The 12,914-nt window shown below is 38.3% G+C and overlaps 1 protein-coding gene across 2 annotated transcripts in view; it reads right to left on the minus strand.

Moving 5' to 3' along the window:
• Positions 1-2,785: 2,785 nt before the first annotated feature.
• Positions 2,786-12,914, minus strand: part of CDKAL1 (CDK5 regulatory subunit associated protein 1 like 1) — a 376,796-nt gene continuing 366,667 nt past the window's right edge. For both annotated transcript variants that reach the window (XM_015617399.2, XM_033512031.1), the window contains one exon: positions 2,786-3,765. In XM_015617399.2, coding sequence (XP_015472885.1) covers positions 3,559-3,765 — 207 coding nt within the window. In that variant the 3' untranslated portion in view covers positions 2,786-3,558. The remainder of the gene's footprint in view (positions 3,766-12,914) is intronic.

The following is a 12,914-nucleotide window of genomic DNA, read 5'->3' on the forward strand; positions in this document are numbered from 1 at the left end:
TGAGCAGATCAAGCCACTCTCCATATGTATTTAAACATAGTGGAAGGGTGGAGTTTTTAAGTTGTCAGATCTGTGCCTGGGTAAGAGGGGCTCTATTTTCACTCTTGGAGCAGGGAGAGATTAGCAGCTTGAAATCACTTTGACAGTTTCAGTTACTCTCCTGCATACTGCAGGGAATTTTAATTCCAACCTGTGAAATTGTAATTGCTTCTCAAGGAGAGCAGGAGGATTCTGGGTAATGGACACAGCCAAGCTCAGTGTCAGAGTTGTGAGTTGCTGCCACTTCTGATATTACTTGCTGTTATTCAAAAATCACTCCAGCTTTCCATATAGGAAGTTGAACTGGGGAGTGAAACTAGATAAACAGTAGCTCTCAGATGTTCAGAGACCTGCAAGGAATGATGTAACAGAGGTGAATCTCCTCAAGAAGCACCTTTTCTTCTTTCTCTTGCTTTATAGAACAAGCTTTACATAAAACACTTCCTCTATGTCATACTCTTCATACTTTTTCTAAACAAGTATACTATTACTAGAAAGCTACAAGAAAAAATAGCTAAAGGTATGCTAAATGACAAAGTCCTCCATCATACAATATACAAGTAGAAAATAAAATGTGTGTACTTAATGCTGTTCACAAGAGATTTAAGATGTCTTTGCTACTCATGGTTCTGTGGTTTTTAAGATTCCTCACTGAAAACAGCAAAAGAGAACTCAGAGCTACCACAAACACTTAAGAAAAATAGTTGAGGCTTTCTTGGTATCGAATGGAATCAAATGGAAATTATATTCTTTTTTTTACTCTGGCAAAAGGTCATTGAATGTAGATTGCTTATTAGCAGACACATTCTCTAGTGATGAGTGTGTTCAGCAGGTGTGAAAGTGGGATCAATTGACTATGGTGTAACTTTTTCTGCAATGACCTTGTTAAGCTGAGGTGCAGCAGATTTCTTACCCACCCTGATGTCTTGCAAAGAGGAAATACTTGGAAGCAGGTCTCAAACATAATGATGATGTACAAATTAAAAATGCTGCCTGGCAGGGCACTTAGGGCATTCAGGGAGCCAAAAAGTATCAAAAATCACAGATCAGATGTGTTCAGGTCAACTCCTTCCATTAGGAGGGCGTACTTATAGAGCTCACCCCACACTCACTGAGGTTCCCCAAGCTGCACCAGTAGCCCCAGGCAGTCAGGCTTGGTCCAGGTGAGCTCTTTGACCAGAACTGATCTGCTCAGCTCAATGGCTTTGGAAGATTAATTATACATAAACACAACACAATGACAAACACAATGCTGATCTACAACACAAAGTGTCAAAAACCTCTCTCAAAATCTAAAGGAAGGCAACAAAATAAATGATAAACAACACTTCCTACTTATCAGATTAAAGCTCATTTTTAAGAATATACTGCAGGCAATTTTGGCCTCTTTCAGTATATTGCACTATTTCTAAGAAAATAAGCTGGTCCCATTAAAGTCAATGATGCACAGAATCTAAATCACAAGCTTCGTAAACCTCTGTAATAGCTGATGCAATGAGTCTGTAATTGCCACGATTAGATAAGCTAGAGTGGCTGACAGAGATAATGCTGAAGGCACACAACATATCTGCATAGATTATTCCCATCACATATGAAAATCTGGCTCAGATATAATGATTTTGCCAATCCACACTTTTCCTGGGAATTTTGCAATCTCTGGTACTTTCCTGAAAATTTCAACTACCAGAGTCACGTTGGTGGGTCTTTCTTGAGAATTTCTCAGATTTGTTAAAAATGTAAATTACTCATTGTTATATATTCCTTGTTGTACAATGTATTGTATATATTCCTTGTACAAAAAAGCCTGAGAAAAAAAGTAGCCCAACAAACAGAAGCAAATTAATGGCATGGTTGTGTTTTTGTTTTTTTTTCTTTTAAAACTCGTGGATTTTGAGCCTTGGTTTATGACCTTCAGTGGTTGCTATAAGAAATAACATATTCGAGTCATCACACACCTGATTTGCTGAAGTCAGTTACATCTGTTGCTATAATTTACAGGCTGTACTGAAAGCATTATGGTGGAACTTGCTAGTTAATTCCAACTATTATGAATCCACAATTTATAAAGTACAAAGCACTTTTACTAGGGGTTTATTCCTCAGCACTATAAAGACAATGTACTGGTTTTGGCTGGGATAGAGTTAATTTTCTTCACTGCAACTGGTATGGGACAATGTTTTGGATTTGCTGCTGCTGAGCAGGGCTGACACAGAGTCAAGGCCCCTTCTGCATTTCTGGGGATGGCTAAGCACCTGCCAGTCAAAGTAATGAATTATTTATTTCTTTGGTTTGCTTTGCTTGCATGTGCAGCTTTTGCTTTACCTATTTAAGTGTCTTTAACTCAACCCCTAAGTTTTATCACTTTTACCCTTCTGATTCTTGCCCCCACCCCAATGCAGGGTGGTGAGTGAGCGTCTTAGCTGCCTGCTGGGATTGAACCACAACAGCCGTGCAAGACAGCTCAGCTCCATCTGGATATGACACAAACATTTAAAAAACCCTCAACAATGCCTGTGTTATGACTTTAAACAGCCTTTGCAAGTGGAAGTTTGGATGAAGATTCAGAAATGTGACAAAGCATGAACAAACCAACAGTATGATGTGTTCAGGTGCTGGAAGAACTCGGCACAAGTCCAGTCCCTGACTGACCAGCACACTCTCAGGATGTGTGGAGACCCTGTCATGACAAAAATGGCTTGAAGAAAGTAATTATAAATATTCACTGTGTAAAATGCAACCTCCCCACTAAGAGAGTAAGAACTGTTTTATTGAGCCAATGCATAGCTAAGAGATTCCCAGGTAGTTCTTCTCCAAGTGTTGTATGAAATCTACAGACTGTATTAAATCCATCTTTTAACAGAACTCTATCACCAGAATGACATCTTCCCATTCAATTATAAAAACCCAACACCTTTAGAACTATTTCTATGTAAAAAATAATTCTTCTTGTATTAACAAAGCCTAATAGCTCATTGTGAAGTTGAGAGATGCAAGATGGCAGGCAAAAATTCTTTCAGACATGACATCAAAATAAATTGCAACAAATAACAAACTTTAATGGCCTAGCAGTGCTCATTCTAATGTAAAAAGACAGATACCAAATGATCACACTGCATCAAGCAAAATCTTTAGGAAAGCTTTAAATATCCTACCCATAAAAGATGACCAATATCACTCAATGGAAAGACTCTTTATAAACCTAATGCAATTTTATCTGATACAGCAATTATGAAAAGAGAATACAATGCAAACATTGCATCATTTCAGGAAAAAAAAGGAAATATGCAACGAACTGTTCTACCAAGGATCTCAGGTTTTGGCAAGATAAGCCTTCCTACAGCTTATTAATGTTCTCTCCTTTGAATGACAGGAAAGGCATAGAGTGAGTACAAATTATTGCCCAATTTATATTAGCTTTTTTTTCCTTAAAAAAAAATAAAAAAAAGTTTGTTGGTAAAAATGTTTCCTTTGAAGATTCTGAACAGCAGTTTCATTGTTTTTATAAAAGCCCCATTCAGTTCACAGTTCTGTTTTCATTCCTCCATAGTAAAACATAACAAGAACTGCCAGTAGAGCCAGGCTGACAGACAGGATCTTCAGTCCACCTCCCTCTTGTTGCCATGGGAGCTGCAAAGCCATGCAGGAGCTGAGCTGTGTTTTCACTGGGATCTCAGCAGAAGGCTGTGCTTTCCAGTTTGTGCCATTCTGTGGTGAACGTCTGAACTCCTGTGAAGAAATGCACACATTAGGATTGAAACTGTTATGTCTTTCTGATTGTACATACCAAATACAGTCTCCTCTTTATGCTGAGGTTGAAATTAATGTCCTTTTCAAGACTAACAATTCAACCTGCACTGCATCATCATCAGGTCATTGGTTTTTCATACAGGAATCTTATAAATGCCATACAAAATCAGTATTTCTAATGAAATTAACTGCCAAATCAATGCAGCTGTTAGCAACAGAAACAAATCTCCAGACCTCACTGTCATCAGAGACAGTTGTCTGATGGTTATTTTTTTACTTGCTTTGCTGCTATCTCACTACTTTCCGATTTTTGGCTTTTCCAAAAGAAATGCCTAACCAGTGATAAAGGGGACCACAACACTCAATCCTTTGCACAGCAGGGATCTTCTAAAGTCAATCATCGACTCCTGGTGTGCCAGCTCAGTGGTGCTTGAAAATCCTCCCAAAGGGCTTTTCCTTTCCCCTGACCCTCAGGAGGCAGCTGTGCTAAAACACTCACCTTCTCATTCAGCATATTGAATCCCAGTTCCCTGCTGTGCCTGCCATTACCATTCCCAACCTGACTGCAAGCACCAAGATCCCCAAGAATATGATGCCTTTTAACTGCAGCACAAGCTACAGATGTTGCATCACTATTTCGGTAGAAAACCCAAGTGAACAGAATAAAAGGCTCTTTTCTGCCTCACCCTTGTTCAGTTCAGCATTGTAGATATTCAAAAGGAAAAACATCCAGTGAAACTCTGATGACATTTGCAAGAGATGTGAGTCGTGAAGGTGTAATTAAACAAAAGTGTAGCAATGCTGCATCATAAAATTCAGTATTTCTGTTTAAAATTTCTGTTTTCCTCCCTCTATTTGAATAATCTCTTGGAAATTCAATTGAGTTCAGCTGGATTTTTAATTGGTTTGAAATTCTCAAGTTAAAAAAAGGTTTTTGATTAAACCAGTTTATTTTTTTTCCTTTCATATTGTGTATAAATCAAATCAGGGATCCAGAAAGTACCTATCTGGAATCTTGTATTTTCAAGAAGCTGAAACAGGACCACATGAAAATACAGTCCAGATGCCCGCTTCGTCTTTTACTAAACATATTTCTGGGAAAACTCAAAGAAGTATCAAAGCTCCAAGAATGGTGCCTTGCCCATGAAAGTGTGACAGCACAATTCAAACCTTCTGTAACTGCCTCCTGTTTTCCATTTCAGCAATCAGCTCCATTATAGTAATTGTAGAAGGAAAATAATGATTACTACTGGTTAGGTAAGTAAGCATCAAAGGGGCAAATGACAGCCTGGAGAAGTGCTATTCTAACAGCTGAGTTATTGCTGACTTAGATCCCAGTTCACACAGGCAAAGGGTTACTGATCAAGTGAACTATGAAATGAGGATGACTTCTCACACATACTGCACCTAGAAGAACATCACCTGGGTAAACAGAGGAAAGGAAACAGGTAAGTACACCAGGGTGCAGTTCTCCACAGTGTGAGGCACAGTAACAGCACCATTCCAGAACTTCAGTCTATATTGCGCAGAACATGTTAACTTAATCAAAAACTATTAAGTTATTAATTACAATTTCTAAGGCACCTGAAATTTTAGTACTTGGCCAAAGCTATTTTGTCCTCCCAAATGAAAGCTGATTAATGTTTGCCTGAATATTAAACTGGAAAATGTGCAGTATTAAGGATTTTTTACAAATTAGTCAAAATTCTTTTGCAATTTATTTTTTCTAGACACTTATAAAGCCTTTCTTTTCTTTGCAGGTTTCACAAATCTCTACAAATGTAACATGTTTAAATTATGGTAATGACTTGTTTTTACATGTATTGTTGGTACATTTAACAGTAAGGCTAAAGCAATTTAAAGGAATGGATAAGGATATAAAAGTATCATTACAATTAAAGTTTTATTTCTTTTGATATATATTTTTCAGTGATTCATGACTTAAAATTTGGCTGACTACAATCAGCCTATTGACTCCTAATGAAATATTTCTACACTGCATGAACAAAAGTCCTGGTTATTTAGTCATACAAGACTAGATGCTATCCCTTGGCAAACAGATAAAAAGGGCTAGTGCCTCATAAATGATGTTGGGTCTTCTCCTCGATGCTCCTCTTCATGCTCAGCTTCAATTCCTATCTACATGTCTCAGGAAGACTAGGGACAGCAGCAAAACACCCCAAACACAAATTACAAGTTGTAAAATGTTTTGAAAGACTTCCTTTAAGCTTCTCCCCTTCACTAACAGTTAAGCACATCAGTGTTCCCTGCATTCAATCATGTTTCTGTAACATAGTTTACAGTAGTGGTTTCACTGGCATTTTGTTTATGTTATACTGTTTTCCTGTTTTCCAGCATAACACCAAAGAGTCTCATCTTGCTGGTATAATTTTGATCATACACAGCCTATACTGCTTTTTTTTTTGTTACCATACTGTTTTCTTACACCTCTACTGCAACATGCACTGCATATGCATTCAGTAGTGCTGCATGCTGCTAGTAGGACAGAATGGCACAAGAGATTTTAGCAAGGTTTACAAAGTTCCAGTGGTGGTGAACACTGCTGGTGAGTTGTCCCAGTAGCTTTTCATCTAAGTCAGCCTGTACAGCTGTAAAATCTGTTTTTTCCTTACTTCATCGTATTTCCAATAAATGAGGTGATCATACTCATACACTAAATGCATTTTTTATTTTGGTAGGAAGACAAAAATATCTCAATTTGCAAACCAAAGTGACCCTTTTCTTAAAGATGTACATCACAGCTTACCACTGGAACATGCTGTGTTTGTGTTTGATGTACCCCTCTTCAGGTGATCCTGCCAAATATTCCCTTTCAAGGAAAGTAAAGCATGTATTCATCTGATCCATGTTTCCTACGCACTATTCTCTAGTTTGGCCCAAAATTCTGCCTGACACATGAATAATACCACAGGCTTCCATGAAAATTTCCCTTATTATCATCACAGAATATGCATTTGTATATAAAAAAAAGGTACATCTGGCTCCTTGTGACAGAAAGGCTCCTGTAGAAAATAACAGTCTTTTTGTCCCCATCCTGAGATTCATACAGAGCTTTTAAATGCAGGATAATCACTCAGAGACACCTGCAGGTGGATGTCTCCTCCTCAGAGCCTGTCATGCAGGCTCAGTGAGACGTGGCAGAAATTCCCCAGTGGCAAGAGGAGCTCTGCACCCTCTCCCTCCTGAGTAAGGGCTGAGTGGCCCATGCCACAGTCTGGACAACAGTGACGGGCCTGTTAAGAATATAAGCAGTTCTTCTAGGCACACAAGTATCATATAAACAGCTGTGTTAGTGAAAAACACTGTATATATAATTCTATGTACCTTTGGTGTAAAAAACCTCGGTGGAGGTAAAGATCTCATTTTTTGAACTAGCATTTACACAGGTCCGCTCTCCAGGCTCTCACTTAATAGATTATTTCTATCTCTGTCTCTAGATACAACATTCACAGTGCCTTAGCTTTCCAAGGAAATCTTTAAGTCATTTCTGTAATATTCTGAACTGATACAGCTGTGATATTTACCACATACAATCGCTAGTCAGAGTGTAACAGTTCCTTAAGCTGGGCTCAGAAATCACACTTTTATAACAGCAAGAGTTAGAAAGATTACCATAATGACTCATTTCAGTGGAATTTAGAACTAAATTCAAAGCCTTTTTTTAACAAAAAAAAAAAAACCTTGGAGGAAGCCCTAAGATAAAGAAGTTTCAAAAACATGTGTTTATACTAGTTTCAGTCTCGAGATAGGCCACAAACTCTTTGGTAGACTTGTTAAGCACTGCTCTCACTAAATAGGACCACAGTGAAGGAAAAGGTACGCTAAATTTGAAACTATATACTATTAATCAAAACAAGGGGAGGAAAGGAAATTACCAAACTGAAGACAGAGACTTTGAGCTAAGCATCTTGTATTTCCATGGAGGCAGCCTTTCATCTTGTTTTGGCAGTCACAAAGTAAACACAAGACTTTGCTAATAAGGTATAATATAAATTATTAAAACTTCTAGTGTATGATCAAATGCATTTCAGATTATTTTTTGAATAATTCTGCCTTGACGACTGCCAGGAGTAATATATTTTGTGTACTCTTGCACAGACCCATTGATTGCTGTCTTTCTGAAACTCCAGTCCCAGATTCAACCACCGTGCATGAAAGAAATACATAATCACATCATAACCTAAGATTTGGCATCTGTCGATCATAGCCTAGCTTTTTGTAAGATCTCACTTCATGTTAGTCAACAAAGACATAAGAGAAACTCTTTAGCTCTGAGCTGAGGTTTTAATAGATTCAAAACATTTCTTCCATGCAAATTTCTTTTATGGCTCAGGGGCACTGTTAGAGCTTGAAGTGTTAGCTAACTGCTGTGAAAAACTACTTGACTGAGCATATCTCAAGATAAATTAGACTCCCGAATTTTTCAGCCCAACCAAATACATCACACACTTGTACTACTGGCTTTAAAAATATGGACTTTTACATAATCATGCACAACAAGTCTGTGTGACAAATTTAAAGAAAACATGTTAAAATATGCATTACATATCCTGCTGCACTATTTGAAACTCTGGGCTATTACACTTTAAAGGCATTTTTTAGATTTAAAAAAACAAACAGTTACTGAAGGTCACATAGATTACACATACAAAAAATATGTAAATTGAGTTTTATTGAATAGTTCTGGAAGACACATTTAGTTCTGTAGGTATTAAGAAAACTCCTTTGATTTATTACTTTGAAAATTCTACCAGCCTTCTGCAAATGCGGAATGCTGATCTTAAGTTACAAAATAAATGGCACAGGAAATGTTTTTCTCCTAATGGAATTAACACAGTAATTCCTATAAGAAGCACCCCTGCCACCATGTATTCCAATGAATGCCCAGTATGATGCTGTTAAAAGAAAATGCTGTCTACAAGCATGCTTGTGTCAGATGTTATCAGACGTACACCATTCCTAGGGATTCGCTGATTCCCAATACACACACAGTGTGTATTGGGAATCAGCGAATTTTAAAAAATGAGAAACCTTGAGGAACAAAAATAAAGCAGTCAGGTCCTTTTGGAATTTAATATAATTTTTTTCTTTCTGTACTTTGAAAACAACATCCGGTGATGGAGACCACAACCCCTCTGGGCCTTTGTTCCCCTGCTGGGGCCCACACAAGGGGAAATGCTTCTCTTCATATCCATCTGAACCTCTCATTTCAACTTAGGCCCAGTCTCTTATCCTCCCAAGTGTGCCAGGGGGAGGCACCTGGCTCAGTCTTGTCAGCAACCTCTGTGCAGGGCGCTGGGAGGCCTTTGCTGGAGGCTCCTAAAGACACCCCTTCTCCAGCCCTGAGCAAGCCTGGTGTCTCAGCCCAAGCACCTCGGCCCCTGACCAGCTCCATGATACAAATCTGAATTCATTACAGTTCCCAGCTCCTAACTTTCATCAAGATCACTACAAATGACCCAGTCAAAGCAGGTCAGCAAAACTCCTAAAAGGAATAATTATGCAGGTAATAATGGGAGACTATACAGATTTATTGACCTTAAGCTCATCTGCATTAAATCTGACAGCTCCTCCCAGCTGTCATCCTTTATGGAGACCATCTTTGACTAGAGCCTTCCCTGACCTGCACAGCAAGTCAGCAAAATACATGTTCCTTCCAGTAACACCTGCATGATCTGTCTGATTCCTCTGATCAGCAGAAAAAAAAACACTCACTACTCTACTTTTACCTTGATCACTACTATGATAATCCCTCCTGTCCCCTCTCTTTTCCTTCTACTTCTCCTCATTTCTCTCTTGCATCATCTGACCATGAAGCCTATCAAATAAACAAAGGCAGGGATGCCACTAGGAACAAAAATTTGTAATGTCATGTCGTACAGATACACATCTGGAGCTTCCTCCTCCTACATTAACATTAAATTCAAATTTTAATATTCCTATGTAAGAGTATAAAATGAAATAATTTTCTCTCTGTAAATTCCCACCATTACTATATGGCTGCATTGGTGTTTTTCTTGGCAGACATATCTCTGCTCTCTTCCATGTTCTTCCCTAAGGGTAGGCCCTTGCCTACCTACTTCTTTTTCTTCCCCCAGTCTTTCAGATTATTCCCTCAACCAGCCCTCAAAATTCCAAAAGCACTTAGCTGCTAGACAGAAGGCTGAGCAACTGGGGCTTATTAAATAACTTCCTTTATGAAGTACACTTTGAGGAGGAAGGAAACAACCAAAAAGCTCAACTAACACAAGAAACAAAAACAAGAGAAACAACCAACTGAGGAAACACAAGCCAAAAACCACCTCCAAAATGTTTAAAACACAGTCTTGTGCTATTTTTTCGCGATACCCACTTGTTTTAGCCTGCTTCTTTATATTTACCTATAAATGCTTCCAGCCAGGACTTGACTCATTTTTTACAGATTTGTATTTTGTGCTGCTATTAAGCTTAGTGACTCAGTATTGTTCCACTACACAAACAATGCCCTGTCAAAATAACCTGTCATTCAAGGTCAGACATGACATCTTTAAAAAATACTGTCATGCCTGGTTCTGAGCTTTATTTTTTTGTGGTAAGGTGTGTGGGGTGTCAATCACTATGACGGAATCAAAGGATATGACAGCCAGCATTCCAGCCAGCACCTGCAACCACAAGAGAATTGAGAGATCTCCTAATCAGAAAAAGTTTGTGATTCAAAAATCAGTCACCCAAGCAATCACTTGAAATGAAGAACAAACATAGCAGCACAATGTGGACAAATTCAGGATGGGGTTCTGTCACTGTTTATCTTCTTATGCATAGGACAGTTTTATGAAGGAGATGGCAGGTACTTGCTTTGGGCACTTATCTGGTAATTAGCTGGCTAACAGAAAAATCTGCTTCCTAGAGATCACTAGCTCAGGCTTCATGGCTTTGAAAATACATTACAGTGAATTACAGGATGTACATTAACTTGTAGTAACACTAGATGTAAGTTTTCAGTGTGCATACCACGGCCTGTCTTACTAGGTACCATTCCACAGGATTCCAGCTTACTCCTTTAAAGGATCACTGACATTTTTTATTAGGGTTTTATTTTGAGGGGTGTTTTCTTGAAATAAAAATTTTAAGGTTGTGTGTATAATACAACAATTTTCCCAGTTTATTTTGCTGGATGATGAAAGAAAGACAGCATGTGAATGTTCAAAGACTGCTCTATAAATGAGAATATTAAATGAAATACAATATACTTTTTTTTTTACAGCACAAGCTTTCAGAGACCATCACCTTTTTGTTTCCCTTTTAAACCTTGAAACAACACTGACAATTATGTGGAGGTCAATGGTAGCTACAGGCAAAGACACAAAAGGTTTCTATCAGAAAGAGTACCCCAGTAAAATGAATAGCTAGATCTGAAAATATATATGCATGTCACAAGAACCAGCAATACAACTGAAGGATATTCACATATCAACAGTGAAATGAGTAATACTCTTTTTACTCAAGGGACATTGTCTCTCAAAATCAAGACAGATTTCAAAGATCTTTCACTTAGAGCAAAGTAGAATAAACTGATATGTGTACATATTCTTGGCTAAAGCCTTCCCCTTAATCCTAGAATATGTCATAATCCTGAATTTATGGTGTTTTCATTTCTTCCTACAGAACCAAGCATTAAATGTTCCACAGAGACTTACATAATACAACAACCTCAGTTTCAGAGTTTCAAATTTCATTCCAGTAGGTATCTGTGGGATCTATATGCCTCCCTCATTTTACAGGGAGAGAAAAAAATAAAGAAGATTGAAGTGTCTCCAGTGCCACAATGCAAGTGAGCAATCAGGTCTCTACAATTCCTGTCTCAGATTCCAGCTGCCACCAGAAGCCAACATAGCCTATAAAATCTTTTATGTCTGTCAAGTTTAAGTTTTAAAATAATTTTCTTAAAGCTAGCCAATGCCTCAATATGCAGTCTCCTGACAATTTCTCTTACATTTATTTTCACAGACTTTTCTTCCTAGGATTAAACACCTCCAGTTCCTGGGAGTGCAGATGCTCACCAAGCACAGCTGGAAGCAGACCTTGGCAAAAAGAAGTATTTCATGTAAGCCTAAAATTTAACAGTTAATACCGTGTGACTGATCTTGATCAACTTTGTGGGTTCAGTGATAATACAAAGGTTTACTTTTCACACTGTCATGGCCTCTTTCCTTTAAGTATCCTTAGTTGTTTTAGGAGGTCTCCCACAGTGCCAGTTAGCATACTTTTGAGCACCTGAGGGAGTGTCTGGAAATCTGCGTCTCCTTTTTAATTTCACACTCAGTCAAGTTCAGCTGCAGTTAATGGAGGGCTCTCTCATGGAAACATCAAACAATGGTTACTTTCTGTGATTAGCAAGCCTAAATGCTCTAACACAATATCTCTATCCCCAGTCACCACAAATGATTCGTCAGCCCTTCCCCACAAGAAAGATTACATGAGAAAAAGCTTTCTTGGCTTGCAGTGTATTTTATGCTAGATAATCATGATAGCACCTTGGCACTCTGTCTAAGACATCAAAGAGTAGTAAGTATCCAATCTGCAGGCTGGAACAAATATCTACCCTCAGGAGAGACTTCGTACCATTCAGAGGGTGGTCTGACCAAACTTCTGCAGTTGTACAGGACTGGAGTGCCTGAGCAGGGACAAGCACCCTGTCATGCTCAAATACTGACCATTTGTACCCGCTGGACCTCAGTCTTCTCCCACATGGGTGTTATACACAGTGTGCTCTATTAGGGTGTATCTGGTAATTCTGAGGATTGGCTAAAGATTCAGTTCTGGAATTAACCATAAAGTAAAAAATACTAATTTCCTCTTTATCTTTGATATATCATCTCCTGGAGTTGTTTTAAATGCTGTAAAGTCAACACTGCAATGTATTGCTTGCATACCTGCTACAGAATTTAAACAATTTTTAAGTATCTATTTCCAAACATCTTTAACTGGCCACCATCAAATTTGTTCTCCAGATTAATCTTCTAGCAGACACTTAAACATCTGCCTCATCTTTATCTGTGAAATGGGAAGACAAAAACTGCATTTCAGTAGGATAATGTAAACATAAACTTGTAACTGTTTCTGAAGCA

This window comes from Parus major, chromosome 2, assembly GCF_001522545.3.
Source record: "Parus major isolate Abel chromosome 2, Parus_major1.1, whole genome shotgun sequence".
In the NCBI taxonomy this organism is placed as follows: domain Eukaryota; kingdom Metazoa; phylum Chordata; class Aves; order Passeriformes; family Paridae; genus Parus; species Parus major.